General features: G+C 38.9%; 1 protein-coding gene across 13 annotated transcripts in view; it reads left to right on the forward strand.

The window, feature by feature from the left end:
- Positions 1 to 22,785, forward strand: part of rapgef2 (Rap guanine nucleotide exchange factor 2) — a 103,031-nt gene that overhangs the window by 52,387 nt on the left and 27,859 nt on the right. For 8 of the 13 annotated variants that reach the window (XM_023328806.1, XM_023328812.1, XM_023328808.1 and 5 more), the window contains 3 exons: positions 2,045 to 2,120; positions 5,990 to 6,157; positions 11,055 to 11,072. In XM_023328806.1, coding sequence (XP_023184574.1) covers positions 2,045 to 2,120; positions 5,990 to 6,157; positions 11,055 to 11,072 — 262 coding nt within the window. Of the gene's footprint in view, positions 1 to 2,044; positions 2,121 to 5,989; positions 6,158 to 11,054; positions 11,073 to 17,282; positions 17,863 to 22,785 lie in introns of those variants that run through there. The other 5 variants (XM_023328809.1, XM_023328811.1, XM_023328813.1 and 2 more) reach the window with 3 other exon arrangements.

Raw genomic sequence — 22,785 nt, forward strand, 5'->3', positions numbered from 1 at the left:
AAAAGAAAAGCCAGCGAGATCTGCTTGGAGAAATGAATGCGCCTGATCTGTGCCATTGCAGCCAGCTGGTAATTATTTCCCAGCGTGAACAAACCCCAGCTATAACATGTAGCCACAAGCCCAAAGTGTTTATGTCCTGCTGGGCCTGAGGTCTGCTCTCATTGGCCACTCACTTAATCTCTGGGCACCTTTACCTACCTGAGATACCAAAGGTTGCCAATGGATTTTAAGCATCTTTATAGCTTTATAACAAGCGGTGGTTCACTGTAGTTGTCATCCATCATATATAAATAGATAATTAACGTAGCTTTTTTCTCTTGGACTTTAGTTTTCTAAAACTTTTGCTTCACCCTGGTTGTCAGTTGTGTGGGTTTCCACTGTGGAGCCCAAATCTGGGTTGTTTATGTAAATAATGTCTGCTGAAGCTGAAACATGTTCCTCTCCACAGAAGAGTCCAGGGTGGGATCAAATACCCTGAAATCAGACCAATACAGCATTTATCCTACAACATTTCAAGGTTATTATGGTTTAAAAGCCAAGTAAAGTCACTCCAGACAGTGTGGTAACACGTAACTGTAAATGGACTTTAAATGAACTGCATTGATCCCGAATCAAGAGTCTGTGTGGGAGAGGTCAGTGGTTCCAGTTAGGAAAATAAAAATCTGTCACAGTGACCACACTTGCTAACTTTAGTAGAGTCACTCCAGACCTTATTTAAAAGTACACAGTGCAGCGTTAGCAAACTTTAAATTAATCACTGACACAGATATCATTGTTTCCTCAATTTTGGCGTTGGAGGAAAACTCTCACCAACGCTGCAAAAACACAAAGTCATACCAAGTATGTTTGTCTAGTTTCTAGTGCAAAGACCTTACTACATTTGCAAAGACCTTACTACATTTGCAATAAGACAAAACTAAGTCACAAGTAAATTTCCAGCACAATAAAGGAGGTTGTTTTAAGTAATTAATTTGAGTAATGTCCCATAAGTAACAATATAGCAGTAGAACCAATACCTTTTCATCAATATTAAGAAATTATTCACTTAAAACAAGCTCCTCCATCTTGCTGAAAAGTTACTTGTATGTGAGTTTTGTCTTATTTCAAAGGTACCACAATATATAAGGTAGAAACTAAACCAAGAACATTTGGCAAGATTTAGTGTTTTTGCAGCTCTGTCAAGGTCTCTGAGGTTTTCATCCAGAACTTGTGCACAATGGGTACACTCTGAAAATAATTTATATTATGCTAAAGTCAAAAAATGTTAAAAAAATTTTAGTTAATCTCCTTGTTATATCTCAAAGGGGAATTAACCACCACTACCAACTATCAAGTATGATGGTATCTTTCAAACGTAAAAACTGTTAATGATCAACATTACTTGAATGTGACAAAATGTTAGTACTATTTAAAATAAAATAGATGCTTTTGATTAAGAGGACTATATTTTAAAATGCTCCTGTATCTCAGTGATGCAAACAGAGACGGCTTGTTACACTAATTCCAGTGAATCTCAGGAGTTTGTCTAACCAAACAATGAGCAAACAATCAAGATTTGGGTCACATTCTGAAGCAAAAGATGTTTAAAATAACAAACAAAAGACGCTCTTGTTTGTCTAGGTGGGAATCATGTTCTGGACAAAGGGATCATTCTTCCCAACACCCACAACTAGGATCTGCACATGCTTAAAGTTTCCATGGCTGAGAATCTTTTTTTTTTTTTTTTCATTTTGGATCTTTGCTGCTTCTAATATTTCTCTGATCATTAGGAGGAGGGCTTGCTGTACAAACTGACGTCATGAGAGTGGAGTTTTCCAGAGCCGGGTGTTTCCCTCCTGAATCTGAAAGGAGGCGGTGTACAGTCAAAGCTTTTCACTGTGTTTGCGTAGAAATATGCCAACATTTATGGGATTCTCCACTGCTGCTGACGGTCAAAGATGAACAGAGAAACATGTTCATATGTGAATATAGTGCAAGTCAAACCAGACTGCTTTAAGGTACATTATTGACATTATTATTTTTTTTTTGTAATCTTTTTGTTTAGTTTTGGGAAGCGATCAGCAGGCAGCCTGCGGCGTGGATGTGAATGCATCGTCCTTGAACCCTCAGAAATGATTGTGGTGAGTTTATTTCTCTGCTTTTTAAACTCCTGCTCAGAGCAGACTTCCTTTGTTGTTATGAAAAGTGTGAAATCTGATTTATTTCCTAAGATAAATAAGCATGGAAAAAGAAAATGTGGCAGATGTTTATTTTTTTCTCACTTTATTCGCATTGTCATTCCTTTATTGTATCCTTTCTTGTCATTATGTTCACTTTCCTTCCATGTACCCTTCCTATGTTCCTTCTTTCTTGCTTTCTTCTTTCCTTCCTGATTTCCCTGCTTACTTATTTCCTTTCATATACTCACTGTGGCCACTTTTTCTTCTTCCTTCATTCCTTCTTTCTTCTATTTCTGATTTTTTTCTCCTTGCTTTCTTCCTTCTTTGTGTTATTCCTTCTTTCCTCACTTGTGTCCCTTTTTTGTCCTCCATCATTTCTGTTTCCTTCCTCATTCTAATTGACTTCATTCTTTGATTACTTCCTTTCAGTTTCATTCTTCTTTCCTTCCACTTTTATGTTCTACTTCTTTTTTGTCCTCCATTTATTCCTTCTATATTCCCTTCATTCTTTTTTCTTCTTTATTTGCTTTTGTCCTTCCTTCCTTAATAACTTCCTTTATTAATTTCATCCTACTCTTTACTTTTTTGTGTCCTGCTTCCATCTTTCTGCCTTTGCCTCATTCCTTCCTTCTGCTCTTCCTATCCCTTACCTTTCCTTGTCTTCCTACTGTTCACTATAGAAGTATCTTCCATAAATATGAAGCCAATTTTATTTTATATTTTAAAATGAAAGTAAATGCTGGGAGCTCAGTATGAAAGGCTTCCTCTCTGTAAATCCACTGAAGCTTCAGAAAACAGCCATTAACGTGGACATGAGTTCACTCGCATGTTGCATCATGTCTTAATGGATTATTGTTAAACCCACAGTTATCCACTTACCACCTGCAGTGTGAAAGTTGCATCATCCTGTGTGGCCTGCTATATAAACTATATCACGTTTTAACACAAACTGGGCTTTAGATTGGAGGTCCATTCAACATGTAGATATGTTTGATATATTATTAAGGATCAAGACCTTTGTGTTCATTAAATTTAGATTTTTCCCTCTTAATGCGGCTTTGCTAAAATTAAAAGTTGCTGAGAATGAAATTTCCCCTCATAGCGAAGTGCAGCGGCCAAGTTGGCAGCAGGAAACAGTCATCTGCTGAACAGAAACTAACTGGGGCCTGAAGTCACCCCATAGACTGCTGAGGATCCTGCCAAGACACATTCAAACAGCTGCAACTTCAAGTCTGTTAATACACCAATGCAATGCATTGGATCTGTTGACCTTTCAACTTGCAGTCTTGAACGCATCACAGTTTAAAACTTGAAGACGTGAAGAAAGCCCAACTGGAAGTTTATTTTAAAATGAATCTGCCACCTTTTCACAGATGAACCCATCCTCAGAGTGAGGTTTTATTCTTGGAGGCTTCATAACACAGAAAGTAAAAGTCCTAATATTAATTATCAGTTTCGTGCTACATCAGGCCTGAGAAGGTTTAGATTACTGTTGCATAAGACACCAAAAAGCTGCAGATATGACATCATCAGTAAAATACTACTGCAACATTTCTTATCAGTGTCCTCAGTACTAAACCCGGAGCATTACTTTGTAACTACATCACTCCACTTTGGACAAGGTTTGTGTCGATAAGATGGCTTTTTATGGTCTATGGCTTCATGAAAGATAAATGTGCTCATATTTATGATCAGTCCATAAAGAATAAATGAAAGCCACTAAATCAAATCTTATGGCTCAAATAAAAAAACAAATCTTGGTACAAATATGCTGATTTTATTGATGGGTTTAACATGAAGCTAAGTGCTGAATACTGATCATGTGCAAAAAACTGTCCTTGTTTTCTAGCTTCATCCAGCCACACTGTACAAACAAATGAAAGCAGCTTTCTAACAGATACACGCTTCACCCATTAAAATGACAAACTTCAGTGTATTTTATGTCAGTTTTATCTCATATTCTAAGTAGAAGGACATTTATTTTTATTAATAAAACACCTTGAAGTAGTAGTGATTCTGCCACCACCATATCTCATCATGTGAATGTACGGCTGCATAAAATCCATTTTATTTTCAAAGTTCCTTTTTATTTTTTTCCCAAGTAACAATTTTTCCATTTTTATTTCTGCATCTTCAAGCTTATCTATGTGTATTAACTCAATAACAACAATTTAACAAATCAACAGCCAAATAATTCCATATTTCCTCTTGTTCAAGTTTCATAGTGCTGTGTTTTAGCAGAACGTTAAATGGTTTTGCAAAGTGTTTAAAAGTATTAAAAAAAAATTCCATAACTTAAACATTATGGGAAAAACTTAGAAATTCATGTTTTTATGACCTTCTTTTTGAAATGCATTTTAGTTGTCATCACCAAAATGTCAGATAAAGAAACCTGCAAACAGTAAATACTTCCAAAATAATTTTTTTCTAAAAGAATATAGTTTTTGTCACAGAGCAGCAAAAAAACCCTCACCTTGCTTTTTTCTGATTTTTGGTCTTCAGTGGTGCATTATTTTGTTGGGATGCATATTATATTGGCACTAACATCGGTATCGGCCTAGGTTTGTCATTTTTTTAACATTATTGTCAGATATAGATATAGACAAAATTTCCATTTTGCTGCACCCTATTATTTTGTTGTGGAATCTTGCACAAACTCCCACAAAAATACAATGAAAAATGCAGTCATAATCTGACAGGAAGTGATGAAAATGTTTTTTATTTAATGTTTTTGTGTTTTTTAACACATAATAAAAATCTCACCCATGAACAAGCACTGCAGTCTTTCAAGGAAGTGCAAGCATGCCCTACTTTCATCTTCCTTCCAAGAAAAGCAGCAGAGGTAACCTGCATGCTGTCAGTGTGTAGGAATGACAACAGGCTTCCACCGCTGCAATAACAGCGCGTCTTCATTTCACATAATTGCCGTCTCCATGAGTGCAGATGGGACAACAACTCCATCAGATCCTCCACCCTTATTAGCATCACCACCCTGGTCTGCCTGCCTGCTAGCTGTTGCTTTTGCTATCCCAGAAGCCAAGCCGTTTCATAATTACAGAGCAGGATGGATCAGAGGTTCCCTGCTGCAAAGTTTCCACTCGGCTCCATGAAGCTGCAGTGAAATGAGCACATTCATCCGCTGCCGAGGTGCCTGTACTGTACACACACACACACACGCACACACACAGCTCAGTGAGAGCAATTAGACACACAAACACGCTTTTATGCCCTCGCTAGCACACAACTCTGCTGCCGTTGTCATGGCAGCCGTTGGTAAGGCGGAGTGAGGTTTTTAGCAGCGTAATCCCAAAGGTTGAGCTGCAAGAAATGTGAAAAATAGCGAGAGAGATGAGAAGGATTGGGCCCCGAATATGAAGATAGAAAAACTATTTTAGGATTCTCTGGTAGGATGAGAGTCGTCCTGTTCCAGTTTTCCATGTTTTTTCTCCTTCTCCTCATTCATTATGAATGGAAGCAGGGATTTAACCAGATTTTAACTTGAGGTAGCAAAGTGTCTTTTTCTGCACGGAACTTCATCTTTGTTTATGTCTGCCTGTCAGTCCGCCTCTCTCCCAGCTCACCACTCTCATACAAATTCCTCACCGTCTCTTGTTTCATGATGCGAGCATCCTCTGACGTCAGTGTGCGCCGCACAGCCCACACACACACTTCTATTTTTACGCAACCAGAGAGGCGGGAGGCATGAGGGACATGGGGGAGTTTTGTTGTTATTATTTTGTTTTCTTTTGCTGATGGGAGGATGAGGAAGAGGAGAGGGGTGTGAATGAAGACGAAGACAGTCACTCCCCTTCTATCCGTGTTGCTTGCAGGTGGACTATATGGATGAAAATGAGGAGTACTTTCAGCGACAAGCCTCGCACCGACAGTCCCGGCGGCGCTTTCGGAAGATCAACCAGAAAGGCGAGCGACAGACTATCATCGACACGGTGGACCCGTACCCCACTGGAAAGCCGCCCGTAGCCCGGGGTTACCACACGGTGAGTTTCAGCCAATGTTTATCCTCGCCAGAGCCGCTCCTCCGCTGTAATCACCGTTAGAATAACTTTGTGTTTTCTGCTTTTAGCTGATCTGGTCAGAGAAGGTTGTGTGTTGTGCTGTGATGTCTGATGTTTTTGGGGGTGCTCGCTTTGCCCTGCCCTTCTGCTCCTTCATGCTTTCTTCTGATCTTTGCTGATGTAAATCGTTTCCCTTCTTCTTGTTGGATTAGAGTTGCTCTACTTCTGTGTCTGTTTAGAGACTCTTGAGACCGTTCAGCTTTCTGTTTGTTGATCTGTCGCCTTTTTAATGAATGTTTCTGTAGTTTGTTCAGCGCGTTTAATTGAGTCTCTTCTGGAACCATGTTTGGTGTCAGAGTAGCTCTATTTGTGATTCATGTTGGGATGTTTGTGATCTATTTAAACTGACTGGCTAAGTCATCAGGTCTTTTTCGTAGAGATGTTGCAGTTTGAGTGAATTTACGAAAAAAGGTAATGGCACGTTTTCTTCCAGCTGATAGGCAGTGCACATGTACTGGAGGTGGAGAAAGAAATGCTACAGCTGGAGAAAACTCCACTTTCTTTAAAAAGAATTCAAACCACACCGAGACCGATTCATGATTTTTTTTCGACATCTGCTCCGCCAGTCCCAATATTTTTACTAAGGATTATAACGTATAAGACATTGGTCTGCAACTTGTGCCTCTTTGAACCTTCCACAATGGCTCTTTATATCTTTGATTTACAATTAAATAGATCCAGTTAATGTGTTTGAATATGGATACAAGAAATGCAAGTTTTTATATATTTGCACTGAATTTCTACAAAGAATGACACTGTGAAAGTATCGGTATTCATTTTGATGCATTTAATAATAGAAAAGAAATTCTCAATATTTGAGCTGCAGATCAAAACTAAATTGTCAGATTTTGATCTATTTTTTATCTTTGAAGAAAAATTAGCTGGTTGCTGATTGTTGTTCCTCCACATAAACTCTTTGCACTCTAGTTTATTTCCCTGGGAAAAGAAAGGTCAAAGAAATAAGTATATAGCCATCATGCAGTTTCTGCACACAACTTCCTGTTCCAAAGCGTTTCACAGCATTCCTCTCGTTCCCAGCTTTCCCTCGGGTCCTCGTCAGAGTACTCGTCTGTTTTTGTCTACGACTTTGTGAATCTGTTGCTCTTTAAGAGGAGAAACGTAATCTCCTTCCAGCTTTTATCACACCCCACTCTGATCTCCAAATACATGCTGGATGGTTCTGAACTTTCTCATGGCCCGACATCTCTGCATGAACTCTGAACTCTGTGCTCGGAACAAATCCTGTGAGAAGGATGGAGCCTGCACCATGACAACCAGCATTACCAAAAGAGAGCAAACTTAGAAGTACAGATTATTTAATAATAACGCTGTTGCTGAAGGAGAAGGTTGGCGTGACAGAGATGCTGAATATTGGCGGTTGCTAAACTGGCATAGTATGCTAATCTGTAGCATTTAAAACGCCAGGCACAACCCAAACGTTCCTTCCTTCCTCCCTGAGGCTTGTTGAGGAGGAGAGAAACACAGCAAAGAAATTCTTTGAAGCAAAAGAAGAAAAGGTCTTATCTCAGTCATCATCTTTAAGGTAGATGTGAGGACAGGTGTGGAACCATGGAGAGAAAATCAGTCCATAATCTCTACTTCTTCATGCCTATAGATGCCAGGAGAACATGCATCCAAGCCAAACAAACATCAAGGCAAAACAAAAACATTGTTCCACGTCGCCATCTTTAAGATGATACAGGATGATTAAACAGCATTTTGCCCTTTGAAAAACTGGTAAAGCGGTTAAATTCTGTTAAAATGAGACACTAAGAAACGCCCAAGATTTAAATGCTGTTTTGATGTATATTAGAAGGGACTTAAAAGTCTGTTGATTTTTTTTTTTATGTGAAATTATTGAAGCTCAAAATTTATTATGTTTGTTTCTTTATGACTGAGATGTCATCAAAGGCACTTTTTAAGATATGTTTATATGCACAGACTCATCTTGTCATCAGATCAAGATCTGTAGCAGGGTTTAAAATTTTCCTTCTGTTTTCACATTTGTACATAGGAATTAGGGATAAATCTGCATAATTTTCTTAATTTTGGGAGATTGGCAGGTCAGGCTTTTATAGATTGGCAGTGAGTTAGGGCAATTTAATAAGTATTATGATTAATTATTTAGCTGCTTGTTCTATATTAATCATAAAGTTGAAAACATGATCAGATCCATGAAAAGAAAGTGAAAGATATCTAAATTTAAAAGCAAAAAAAAATGTTTGTTTAAATAAAATCCTGTTAGTAGAGAAACACACAGTAGGCATTTTAATATCTTCATCTCTAATTTTGTGCTTAGCTAATCATGTTTAAATGTCAGTCATAATACTTGGTGAATCCTGAAATAACCGATTTCTTTCCTAGAAGCATCAGTGGCCTTCCTGATTAAAGAGAGATTGTTGTATAACTCTCAGGTCCCAGATTGTTTGCAGGCAGCTGTGTGAACCCCTCCTGTCCCTGAGCAACACTGGGTCCAGGTCGTAAGCTGCTGCAGAGCTCCAAGGGTGAAAAAGTAAAGTCAGACTCAACTCAGATTGAAGCTCCCAGTGGGGGGGCTCACAAAGACAAACAATCTGAAGCTGAGCTGTTGTTAAGGGAACTTTATTAGGCCCTTAAGGTTCAAACATAATGGGGGATAATTCCTTAAACACAAACAGAGTCTGCTCTCATGACTGTAAGCATGTTTATTTTCTTATCTGAATGAATTCTGTTACACAGAGGACTGAACTGGGATTAATATTAACATCCATTAGCTGATGAACATCACTAGAGTTCAATACATCACCTGTTACTCTGTAAAGCCAGAGATTAATCAATTCAGAAGTGATTTATTACATTTATTTTCAAAGTGCAGGAAAATCATAGTGGTTTGTCATGTTGATCAAAGAAATAAGCATCTATAAGATTAATCTTACTGCCTGTTTAAGGGCTGCAATGCAAACATCACATTAGGTTGCACAATAATTTAGACCACATTGTCTCTGTTGAGTGTTCATCCTGCAGAAAGTTGTGCAGTAAAGGGATTCAGGATTTTGCTGTTTTTATAGAACTGCATAGATTCCTGCTTTTAATGTCAGATCTCAATTTCACCCCAAACAACAAATTCAGGAAAACTTTTGTAGTTTGATAGTTAAATGCCACACGGATGCATTAGAGAAATGTTCTGCGGGTTTCTTGAGTGAGATAATGGTTTTATTACACAAATAATTCTCATTTGTACATTAAACTGTATTGATATTGGTATGCTGGGTTGGATTGTTGGTTGTTTAGCCTAATTCTTACTCAAATTAAAGTTATTCAAGTAATTTTTGTCCTTTAGTGTATCATAAATGAATCCAAAAAAATATTTTTTACCGTCACTGAAAACAAAGAAGACAAATGTTGGATTCATAAGGATCAAGATAAATATTTCACATATATTTCTTTCCATGGATAAATCAGGGCGTGAAAAAGGGCAGTGTTTAGGATTCAACACATCCTCCTATGTACTCAACACTGTCATTTGACACTTGTGTGCCTTGTTCAAAATGGACACACATCTGCACACACACACATCTACACACACACTTGATCTTTTTATATTTCCCTTCCAAATGGCTGATGATCTCAATTTCTCAGTCACTCTCCATTTTGCACCTTATCTCACATGTGCTATCTCTTCCTCTAAAATCATCAGCTATTTGAGCCGTCGACCCAACATACACACACTCACCCCAACACACACACAGGTTTTCTCTCAGATCTCTTTCTCAGTCACTCTCTTAAGGTCTTTGTGGGGATTCTGTCACTCAGACTAGAAGGAAATGTCAACATGGCTGCTGTTGATGGATCTTCTTTACTAAATGCTGCATAGCAGATCGGATCCATAGCTCTTTTTAAGTTCTTGATTTGGATTTATCCCTTTTATCTTCATTAAACTCATCCTTAGCTCCAGGAAGACATTCCCAAACCTGGAAGGACTGGTGCATCATTTATTTTTAACATGTCAGCGAGGTTTGTACCTTCCAGGTAGATGTCAGATCATTGATTTTCCTTCAGCTTGACTGTTTAAAATGTAACTCCAACCTCAAACGCAGAAACTATAACAGAGTCACCACAGAGGTAAAACAAGAAGTCCAGCTCAACTATTTTCTAAAATACCATTAAGAAATTACATTTTTTTCTCTTTCTTTGCTTATAATCATATAGTTTCAGGAACCGTCAAATTCAATGCTAATTTGACTTAAACATAAAGAGAAAAGCTTTACTCTGTTAGCTGCCCAGAACTGTCCCAAAAATCAAGGCCTATCTGCAGCAAAAACCTTCTCATCACTGTAACATCTAACATCTACAGTCTTCCTCATCGCTACTCTCTGGGGTTCAGCCAATCAGCACCCAGGACTGTATTTCAGCTTCCCAAGCTGAATTTTCTTTCAAATATTTTAGACATGTTGTATAAAAAAATCCTCAGATAGACAGGGGTTGACTACATAGCTTTTGTTCTTTTATTTAATCACAACACTAATGTCACATGTGCTGCAGTGATCATTAAAACTGTTGGTAAAAAGTGCATTCTGTGATGCATTTAGTTGAAACTTGGCTTTCACAACTTTTTTCTGCTGTTTTGTTCATAACTTTGATATTCTCATTGCAAAGGTTTCACAGTTCATATGCCAATCTAGAGATAGAAAAAGATAAAACCAGGTGTATGATTTATTTTTAACAAGTCAGCAAGGTTTGCACCTCCAGTTTCTCACACCCACAGCTGAAAAGTGGCGTATTTGATAACTCTCCTCTCTTCTGCTTCCTTTCACGGCTCGCCCCCTAACTCGGCTTCCAGGAATGCAATAAACCGAAGGTACCGTATCCATTAGCTGTGTTTGTCTGTTGTTGTCATTGTGCGTCTTTTGTTTTTCAGCTGCATGTGTTCGGTAGGCTTATCTACGTCTGATTCCCCATTCGTCCTATCTGTAGCTGCTAGCAGACTTCCTCAATAAACACCTTCCATTTGCAGGCGCGGGCTCTGATAATGACGGAAAGGAAGCTATGCTCCGCTCTCCAAATCTATTACCATCACGTCAACAATATGAATTGAATTGTTAATAAGGACTGATAAAAGACACCCATTTTGCTGCTGCCATCCATTTTATCTTGATTTTACTTTTAAAAAAAAAACAACCACTACCACATCCAGTTGTCACGTAATGACAGGGGGATGATAACTATCACTCCTATGCAACTTATAGGGCTGTAAAGTGTGATAATGGTAACAATTGAAATGATTGAGGTGCATGTTTTTTCTCTGAAGATTATCTTTGGGCTCTTTGGATTAATATTATCTGTATTCTGGTTGTTGTGGCAGATGGAAGATTTCAGTTTTAATAATTCTGGTACATATAGAATGCTGTTACACCAATAGATCTGCAGCTTTTTCAGTCTTTCAGTAGGGTGCTGCAGTAACCGGGCGGAAAAGGATTAAGAGGGAGAGGTGGAAGAGATCAGAGCTCAAAGCGCTGATCGCTCGTACCTGCTGGTAAATGCAGAGAACAAACCTGCCACTCGGCTGCAGAAAAGCCATGCTCCTATTTTTAGAGCTGTCCTTTGTGACTGCCTGCTCTGCCTCAGCTGCGCAGAGTTACAGAAGCCTCACTCTCGCATGGAAATTGTGTAGGAAAGGCAGTGATCAAAGCAGAACGGGTTTATTGTACATTTATTCCCCATCCTGCATCTGTGACTGCTTGGTTTCTCAATGATCCACTTGAACTTTCAGTGTTTCTTTCATAAAACATCACAATTGTTTAAATTCAATGCTATTGCAGTGCATAATTCATTCTCGTTTACGTTTCAGTTTTCATTTTTAAATAAATAGAAGTGGCAACAGTGAAAAGAGTTCTTCATGCTTTTATTGTCAGCAGTGTGTGGGTAGACTGTGCAGTTTTTATTTGAAGTATCCTTTGTTTCCTTGATTTAAACACCCACGCCTCTTTTCCCCAGCATACACCACAAAGACAATAGTTCTGTTTGTTGTTATTAATAGCCTAATATCAAACATTAAGCGTTGAAGTAAAGTGGAGCAGATATTTTTGGCTCAATAGTTCAGCTGAAATAGAGGATTTTGCAGGTGAAGGAGAAGAACTGCTAATTTATTGGCTGGGCTTCAGTTTTCAACCTGTGGTATAGAGAAAGCTTAGGTTGCCAGGTCCTTTTAGAGACCGAGTGTTTGGAGCATGATAGATGGAGAACATCTATTTGAATGGTAGTAAGCCTGCATGGCAACAATCCCACAGTTTTCCTCATTTGTGTCTTTGAAACATGATGAAAATCGGTGCTTTAAGCTCATAATAGGATTGTTTGATCAGGTTACGGTTGAACTAATTTGCTTGATTAGACACTACAGACTAATATGACAGTCTGGCCTACACCTTTGAGTAGATATCTTAAAATATGTTTAATAAAATAAAAATTGGAAAACATTAACATGTGTAATCCTGTGAAACTAAAGAGATGTTTCTATTAGTTTTTTTTTTTTTAGATATATTGAGATTCTTTCGACTGCTGCCTGAGCAGACAGCTCAGCTAATAAACCTGCTGATATCCGCTTGTCGTAATCATGTTACTCCATAAAGAGCCAAACGGCAAATATAAGTTGTTGAAAACTACTGCTAATTTTAGCAGGTGTTTTATTATATACTTGTGTCTATTATCAGTCCAAATAAATGCTAATATTCATACAGTTACATAAAATACATAATTTTGAACCATATTGATCAGTTGGTTAGGTTATTTTTATAACCACTGCATTGATATACTTTTTGAATTTGAGAATCTCTTCCCTTTCTTGATGCAGTTAGAGATTAAAGTTGAACGTTGTGTTCATCATAAGCATGAAACATCTCCTGCTGTAACTGACAGTTGAACCTGAAGAAGTAAAGACTTACAGGTCGTAACCTTTCAGTTACTATCTGACTTGATCCGGAAACCTTAGGTTACTGATGAACTTCTTCTGCTCTTGGTGTGCTACTCATTCTCTTGAAAGCACCGTAGTTCATGTTCCTCCCAGATTTATGCTGCTTCCAGCAGGCGCTCTAGTACAACAGATGTTTTGCCCCGATGAACCTAGAAGTGTAATCTTTTAGGCGTGTCTGGCAGCCCGAGTCTCTATCAAATTATTTTCAGAGCACTGTGCAGGTGACAACAGCTTGAAAAATGAAGTAATCCCATGAGCTGCAGCAGCTATGAAAATGGAGTCTCTTTATTAGATCATTGTTGCCGCTCTCACAACGCCACTTAGAGCCGTCGTAATGGGACACATGTCACTGATTAATGTCCTTGCTGCACGTGGCTTTCTGTTGACTTTCAAACAAATTCACTGAATACGTTTAGGAATGGGTCAATAAATCAAAACCTGAGACTCTGATCTTCTAATGGATGCTGCAGGTCTTTCAGAGGATCAGAGGAGCAAAACGTTCACGTTTGATCAAAGAACTTTTAACCGGCTGTTTATCGATGTGTGGTTGGATTTTCTGACTCCTTACAGCTTCTTATAGACATTGCATTGCAGAAAGATTCAAACCACACAACCCTTTAACGTTTTGCATACTTAAGGAAAATGATACAATGTATTCAAATAAAAACCTTAAAATGGTGGTGTGCAGATGTACATTCCCCGTTTAATCCGAAATCCCTAAATAATATTTAGCGCAATAATGGGTCACGTAACTGTGTGATTTAATGCAGCCATTCTGTTTCCGGCTCAAAGAACAACCAGCATCATGAAAACCAAGGCCTAGTCAAAGTTCATATTCAAATCTAAATTAGAATCTGTGTCAAAAGTTAAAAATTTATTTTCTGTAAACAAACACAATACGACACACTTCAGGTGTTTATTTGTAAGAATTATTAAAATAGTTTCATTTTCCTAACATATTGCATTTGTGCTCTACTTTTGTTGAAGTCTCTTTACCTCAAAACTAGAAGAGAAGTTTTGGGCTATAATGTGACAAACCTGAAAAACATAAATGCTTTTTAAGTTTTAGTTTAAAAAAAACCCCAAAAAACATTTCTACTAAGTCTTTGTATAGAACCTAATAACACAGTCTAGTGTTTATGTTATTCTTAGATTCCTAGATGTCAATTTTGACCACAACCAAAAGGCAAATTCCCATTATATTTGTTGTGCTTTATGGTTCTGTATAACAGTAATGTAATACAATGTTTCTTTTGCCAGTTTACTATTTTGATGTCAGATGCTTTCTAACTCAGAATCTCTCTAGAACTAAAATTTGGGCCCCTTTTGCTGTTTTGAACACATGACTATAAATCCACCCCTGTTCTTCATTTTTAAAGCTGGAATCTCATCGCTGTGAGTTCATGTGTTTATTTTCTGGAGATGTAATGAGGTTTTTATGGCTCCAATGCTACGCATCAGCAAGTAAAGCACCATGCATGGCCTTGCTTATCACACCCACTTTGCAGTGTGTTTACAGTGACACATGAGGCCGCCCCCCACCTCCACCTCTTGGATTTAGCACTCTCTGCATCTGAACATGAGAGCTTTAATGTTATTCTGAGGGGGTGTGTTTTTTAATGTGCCTGCCTTTCCTTTAAATTTAGTTTATTAGTCAGTAAAAGCCTGATTAATTGGTTTGTTGCTAGAAAGCTTCAGATGATGGGGGTTGGGCAGGAGTTTCTGATATTCCCAAGGCGCAGTCTGGTTGCTGCGGTGATGTAATGATGTCCTCTGTCCACTCCTCCCCCCACCCCCGGAGGCAATTGTTGGAGACATTAATGACTGGGCTGCTCTGCAAACCACCTGAGCTTTTTTTGTGCTTGTTTTGAAACATTACATCATGGCTGGGGTAGGAAAGGTGATGTCATCCCGGGTCTCCAGGCTTCTCTCACCCCAGCCCGCCTCCCACTCACCTCCCCCGTTGCTTTGACTGGAGCTGCTCCAAAACCAGCTAGTAGTACTCCACTTTTCAGGCACAGGCTGAGGACTCAGTCTTTGTGTAAGACACCATCCGCAACAAATATGAGTCCAATGAAATACTGCTTATTACATTTTTTGTGTTCTTGATTGTGTATTCATTATTTTTGGAAGTGTTGCATTGGAGGTTTAACACATGTATGATTAAATAAATTTTTTTCTTGTATGAATAGAGCAGGGATGTGCAGCCGCCATTCAGGATTATTGTTATTGATTTTCCTATTTCCCAGGTAATTGTGTAACTTTGGAAACTGAACATTTCTCATGGCAGCGTCCTGGGCACTAATTCAGATTCTGATGGTAGATTATTTTTATAAAACTCTCCCAAAGATAGTTTGAAGCAATTTATGAGCTAAAACACCAAAAAGACAAAGAAGGATGGAGCTGCAGTAAAAAGACCAGTTAATCACATAATAAATAATAAGTAAATATTACATGAACAGTTTTCATGTTTTTTTCTCTTCTGCTGCAGCCAGTCTTTCTGTTCTGACTGAACTTGATTTGTCATGAACTGAAGCTCTTTCACAATTTATTGTCATGTTTGACATTTCCATCCATTATTTCTGCAAATCTGCCTTCTCTTCCATACTGTTAGCAAAAACACAAGGCAGCTTCTTTGCATCTACTTTCAGCATTTCCACAAACTACAAAAGAAATATGACGGCACCCCTGGTGAAGCCTTAAAATCGCTACACTTCTTATTGCATCAGTCTAATCTGTCACTTAAAGTTATGGGTTTTATGGTTCTTGAAGATTATGATTTTGGAAAATCTGTTCTTTTGTTGTTGTTTTTTCTCACCAATACACTCCTCTGCTTTACATAGTTCAGAGTGATGGCAGCAGATCTATCATCTTGTGTTTTAGAGCTTTTGTTTATTTAGATTCTGAATTCAGGTTAACCTCATGAGAGCATATTATGGCCAGACTACATTTTTTAAAAAGTCATAATATTGCCAGAACAATGTTGTAATATTATGAGAATAAAGTAGTGCATTTATGAGAACTCGTACACTTAAAGTGAGGAATATTGAGCATCTTGTGAAATTATGCTTTGATATAGATATTACAGATACTTAACAGAAAAAGTTAGTCTTTTTCAGCCCCATATCAAATTAGTAGCAGGACTTTGAAACAATTGATGGTAAACAACTTGAGGAAAGAACCACATGAACTAATTTGGTCACACCATATCTTGATAACTGTAATTAGTTGCACTTAGTTCTTGTCAAATCAAAGGTTGGATTTTTTAAATTTATCATGTAACTTGATGCAACTGAAGTACAAGTTAATTTTTAAAAAAAAGATTTGTATGTATCTTGAGTGTATTTGTGTATTTCGTAATTTGTGCTACAGAGTGAATAGTTAGCATCTCGGTTGATGAGTGATTGGAGCGTCTCCTGGTGACGCTGTGGCTCGTTGTGGTCCAGCTGAGTGGAGGTGAAGTGGCTCGCAATGCTGCCACTTTCACCGTCTCTTTTATGCTCTCTTCTCCCCTCCCTCCATTTCAGCATGTCTCGCTGCCTCCGTCGCCACAGCAACTAAAGGCCCTGGAGGGGGTGTGGGTGTGTTTGAAGTGTGTATGTGTGAATGGGGGTGCTGGATGGTTGGCTCTGTGGGTGCGGGGGCTCGTAGTCGCCTAGTTGCCATGGCTATCTCCACTGAGTGGCAGCTACAGCTGGACCTCCATCTCCTCTTCGCTGCTTCTCCGAGGAGGAAGTGCTACAACTTCCCCGCCCAGGAAATGGCTTTCCTGCAGTCCGTTGCTATGCCAACCGAATCCAGCTGCTGTCTTGTGCTAAAAAGAGTGCAATGATTGCATTGTTCAGCTACTGCCCCCCTTCAACGCCCTATGCCTTCATACCTCCATCACTCATCAATCTATCCAGCTACCTTTTGATCTCCACATCAGATTGTCCTTCATCTCTCCATCTCTCATCCTCCTTTATCTTATTTCCGTCTCTGAATTTGCCAGAAGAGCGCTCCAGCAGCATCACTGTCAGACTGGGAGGAGGTTCTTACCCCCTTCTCCTCCTCCCCCTCCACCCCTGACACACATCCACACACGCCGCTCCAAACAAACCACTGTGTACCTCGCTGGAGGCTGCAGCCGTTTCAGGCTTGAAATAATCTAATGGTGCACAAAAGGCGTTTCTAGGTGCGTGCGCGTCGCTTCACTTTCCGTACGAGGGAGAGGGAAGGAGAGGAAGAGAGAGAGGGAAGGCGGAGGGAGCAAACGTGAGTGAAAGTGTTGTCAGCCATTTTTGTCATCTTTTTTTTTCTCATTTTTTCTGCTTTCTTATCGGCACACTGCTGCTCCCCGACTGGAGATGTGACAGTCAAAAAGAAGCAGGCTGTTAATCACTTGGATAAAAAAAGGATCTTTTCTGTCGATCTTCCTCTGTGTGGTTTTCATGATCCAGCTGGAATAAACGCAGGAGGTGTCGCTGCTTTGGAGAGCCGGATCGGGCCGAGAACAGCGGATACTCCCAAAACTATCAAGCAGAGACTGTACAGCTGAGGGAGAAAGGGGGGCGGGTTATTGAAGATGAGGGGAAATCAGGTCTGGGATGTTAGATGTTAGCCTGGTGAACATTTATTCATTATGAAACCATTAGCAGCATCAGACAGCAATGGAGTCCCGAGCCAGCAAGATAAAACCCCGGTAAGTAGCCTATCGACGTGCATCCTCTTATTTTTTTTATTTATTTTTTTTCTTTCCTCTCCCCTCATCATTTATGACCCTGTAGATATGATTACCGGCCCTGTAATGGACGTGCATCGGATTTCTATTGAGTCTGTGCAGGATGAATGAAGGCAGGGCAGACCAAGGACGCGATCAGAGGCTGATCGTTGCCCCCGTTGAGCCTCAGATGTGTGTCAGTGTGTTGTACTAGAAACGGCCGCCATGTGCTCGCTGTCAATGACGCGTGCAAACACACTCACAGATGCTTAATAATACTAGCTGCACGCAATGATTTATATATTCATCTAAAACAATTAAATATACTTTGTTTTTATCAGCATCATCAGTGACATTAAGGTTGTGTTTTAGAGAATGTCTGTGATTTAGATGCGGTTAGATGCGAGCTCTGGTTGGGCATCAATAAGAACAACGCCTCTGCCCTCGTTTTGCACGAAGGTGTCAGTAGTTGCATGTGAATCCTCTAGAAGTGGCCATGACATTAGACACTGTTTTACATGGGAGGAAAATTACAGTGGGCGTTTACATTCTGGTTTCCATTTAAAAACACTGATAAGAAGGATCAGAAATCCATAACTAAATCCTTTTTTGTATTTTTTCACCTGCTGAAACCATTTGATCCACCGCTCTGTTGCTGGTGGCGCTGTCCATGGTGCTGGAAGCAGCCTGCAGCTCCGGCAGACACTCGGAGAGGCCTGACACCATCTGCACTTGAACAGTAAATGGATTGATCGACTGTCAGCGCTGCTGGCATCACTCACAGGCCACGACCACACGCAGACACACACTCCAGCACATGCAAACAGCAGGCTGTACATCTTTGTGATGGACAGTGCCTGGTTTGCAGAGCACATATGCTGTGGAGGGAAAAAAATCACCTTAATATTCCTGTAATTGCCGTAAATGTGTCACTGCTGATGAGTTATCTCATCCGCTTTTCTCACAGTTTACGCTGTTCCCCTCAGGGAGGCCTGCAGGATACCAAAGCCTCTGACATGCTTTGCATGATATAATGCTCAGTATGAATTTTTAAAACTGTTGTAGCCAATGTATAAAAATCTTTGTATAAGTAACTTTTTTGTCTGGTATGCTAAAATGTCTGTAAGCATAGTGGTCTGTAAATGTGGAAACTTGCTTTCCATTAAATTTTTAATTACTAATATACCCTTTATATCTTATTTTAGTTTCAGATTAGACCAAAAAGTGAACAAAATTCCCAACAAAAGATTCAAAAAACCTAAAGCAGTCATTCTTTTTTCTGACTTTTTGTTTATATGGTATTTGCACACAAATGAGGGCTTTTGTAAACAACAATTTATCTCAGCAGGATACCCCCAATGGGCTAACAGATCCTATTACAGTAATGGCATCATAATGTTTTTCCCATCAGCATTTGCTGCCATGACAGTAATGCCATGGCTGCTTATCTTACCCATTAACACCTGTGATTTCCATTTCTAGTGTAGCTTTTTACTGCAACAGTGGGAAAACCATCAAAATTCAGTTATTGTTGATTTTTAATTTTTTTTAACATCCCTTAGTTTTTGGTGATGTCATTTCTTTTTCAAATGCAATATATGAAAAAACCCAAATTTCTGCTAAACAGGTTTACTCTGAACACCATGTTGATTTTGTCAGTATCAGCTTATTTATTCTAACTAAAATTATTTATATTATATATTATGTTTTACACCAGTTACACAAAGCTTTAAACCTGCTGATGTTAGTATTATCCATTTCTGAAATAAACCCCCATAAAATTACTCCCTTCATTTTTTCGAAAATATATTTCACAAAATAAAGGACAGGGTTTTCCAACCTTCTGCTTGAGATGACAAACTCTGATTTATTAGGTTGTTATTAAATCATTAACTATTCAATGTCTGTACTTGTCAGTATCAGATTTAATGTCAGTGATCGAAAGAACAGCTGGTGTCACACAGCTTCGCAGTTGGACACAATTTCGGAACAAAAACAAAATCACTACAGTTCAGACAATTTCAACTTTCTTTAGCATTTGATGTTACTGGTTGTAATATCCACCAGTGACATTCAACAAGATTAAAGTAAGTAATTAAAAATTGCGTTTTTATTCTAAATTCAGGTAGAATCAGACTCTTCAGACAGGAAAAAAGAGCAACTTGCTTTAGTAGCTCTAATAAGCACCTCAGTGACAGAACATAACCTTAATCCTTCTACTGCTACTGAAGAGTTTTGTCAGCACGACCTGTTAGTGGTTATGATGGTGCATTTTGTAATTGGAAAAAGATTTGATTTTAGATTGTGTTTCAAGCTTACAATTCCTGTCACCCCTCTAATCTGTCGTAAATTGTGTAGAGCTTTATCAAATCCAAGGACCCATTCAGGACTTGTACACATGTAGCCAACAATTTATAAAAACAAATATGTTTTTATAAATCGTTTAAAAACATATCATGCACTGTTTCATCCACATGTACCCACACAAATCTGCCCTTGAGGGTTGTTTTAAACATGCCAAACCCATAGGGGGCAGTGTAGAGCAAAGCTAAAACCTGTCAGCCAAACCGATTGCTTCAACTCTACCACGACTTCATGTTCGGATTTAAACATGGCACCAGGAGTTTCATTTAAACAATGTCAATTGGAAATCATGTCAAAACAAGTTTGTGGGTATTTTGGCACATTATTTGTGGCAGACTACAGTGTGTGGGAAATCTCTTTTTTTTTTTTCATTTACACATGCATGCACAAAAATATAGAATGTTCTTAAATCTACATTAAGCTTAAGGTAATTAGCTACATTGTAGCCATAGCTGCCTTGGGAAAGACTAACAGAAGTGAGTGGCTAAAATTTAATCGGCGTCACCGGGTTCTCTGACCACCACCAGCAGGCAAACCGGGTGAAGAAGTTTCTTGCTCAAGGACATGACTGAGTGACTGTCGTTCCAGTAATTCCATTTAGATAAAGTTTTACAACTTGTTGCATGTTTTATCGTTGTGGAGTAAAAAGTATGTTCTTCATGATAAATAGCGTGACTCGCTTTGTGTGGGTCTGACTGATGGAGATGTAGAAAGTGAAGGAAAAGCCCAGAGAGCATATCAGACTCATTTAATCAGACGCCCTGCCAACAGGATTTTAATCTCCTGATCCCAAAGGCTCAGGAAAGCGAGAAGCTGCCGCCTTGGTGAGAGAATCTGAATGTGCTCTCAGTTGCCATTTATTAGCTAGTGTAGTGTTTTAATAAAATCTAACAACACATTCAAATAACTTAAATGACATAGTGTCGCCTTAATTTAAACCAGCTACAGGAATAAAATCACTATTAAAATGTCTTCTAGATTCTAAATCTCTGTTTAAGAAGTTTTATTTTGTCTTCTGATCGAGTGATGGAGTGTAGCAGGTCAGATTCACTGGCTGCATGCAAGCAGTAAAGAGATTGAGAGGCCGCCAGTGCTACTACCCAGCAATCTAGGTCATTAGGTCTGTAATGTAATTTAAGGAGCACCACATCTGCTCACATGTAAGCAGAACTGAGAGTTGTGGCTCAAGCTTTAGAGCGATGCCTAATCCCCCCGTGACGCCTGATTGGACGTGTTTTCAGCCCGTGGTCTTGCGGAACTCATTTGTTTTCAAGAGATTGTTGAACTTAAAGCAGAACAGAGCAGAGAACCAGCTCAGATGACAAATTCATGATGTAGTTCATGTTTATTATATCGTTAACATGTTTAAACTGCAGAATTAAAGTATGGATTTTTCAGTCAATCAGCGCTCACAACAGAGAGTAGATGTTGGGCCTCATGGCTGTGCACTTATTGGATAAGCCTAATGAGCATGTCGTTGTTTTACTGGCATCCAGTTTGATCCAGTCTCCTGCATTCCGTTGGGCCGGAGAGGTCAACAGGCCACCACATGCTCATAGAGCGAATGGACGTTGGCTTATTGACCGACAGACGGATGACCTAAATGAGCGGAGAGAAAGGATTACTTGTTTATTATCCGTTTGCTTTATCCGCCTCCCCTGCTCTCACTTTGTTCCTCACATGCCTCTGTCACTGGTGTGAAACACTTTAACACAATGGTCTGCAAACTTTGTGTCACATGGGCCACAATCGGCCAAAAGGTACGTGTGGAGCACAAAAATATAATTTGTACTAACAAAAAACATAAAAGTACTTGCTCAATAAAAACAAAGGATGCAGTTTTTTAATCAAATGGATAAAGTAGTCAGATTCTTGTAGGCAATGTGTATGTTTGCCTTATTAAAGGAAAGACATTCAGTTTGTAAATTTTTTGGAGTATTCAATGTTCTTTGCTTGGAAGAATTTAGTCTATTCTCATTGATGATAAAATTTGTCACTCTTTCTATTAAAGTGCTTGTTTGTAGATTTGGCTGCACCGAGGCATGCTTTTGCTAGTCCTCAGTTAGCCATTTCTTAATAATATCTGACAGACAACACAGTGGGTTTGATGATTTATATCAAGCTGAGATGTTTACTCTGCAGTACAGCTGGATTTCTTCCAGGCAAAGACATTTCCTCAGAAAATGACTAAGAAGGATAGCAGGATCATGATTGTGCCTAAAGCACAACCCTGAGGGACTCCTCTGGGATGGCTAATAGTCTGATCACTTCCAGGTTAGAGGATCATATATAAATAAAAATGCCACCTGTCTACTCAGTAACTTGCATTTACAATAAAAATGTTTCAATATGCACCCTCAAAAAAATTGAAATATTGTAACAGCTCAACCTTTTGTGAAAAAGCATAAGCATAAAGCAAACATGCAAAATAAAAATATATTTTTTAAACCCCAGGTGTTGTTTACTCCAACATAATACATAAACAGCGTAGCTCTTGGTAGTTGGAGGTTAATCATTAGGTCCCTAAAACAACTTGAAGAG

Source organism: Xiphophorus maculatus, chromosome 23 (assembly GCF_002775205.1).
Source record: "Xiphophorus maculatus strain JP 163 A chromosome 23, X_maculatus-5.0-male, whole genome shotgun sequence".
Lineage (NCBI taxonomy): Eukaryota > Metazoa > Chordata > Actinopteri > Cyprinodontiformes > Poeciliidae > Xiphophorus > Xiphophorus maculatus.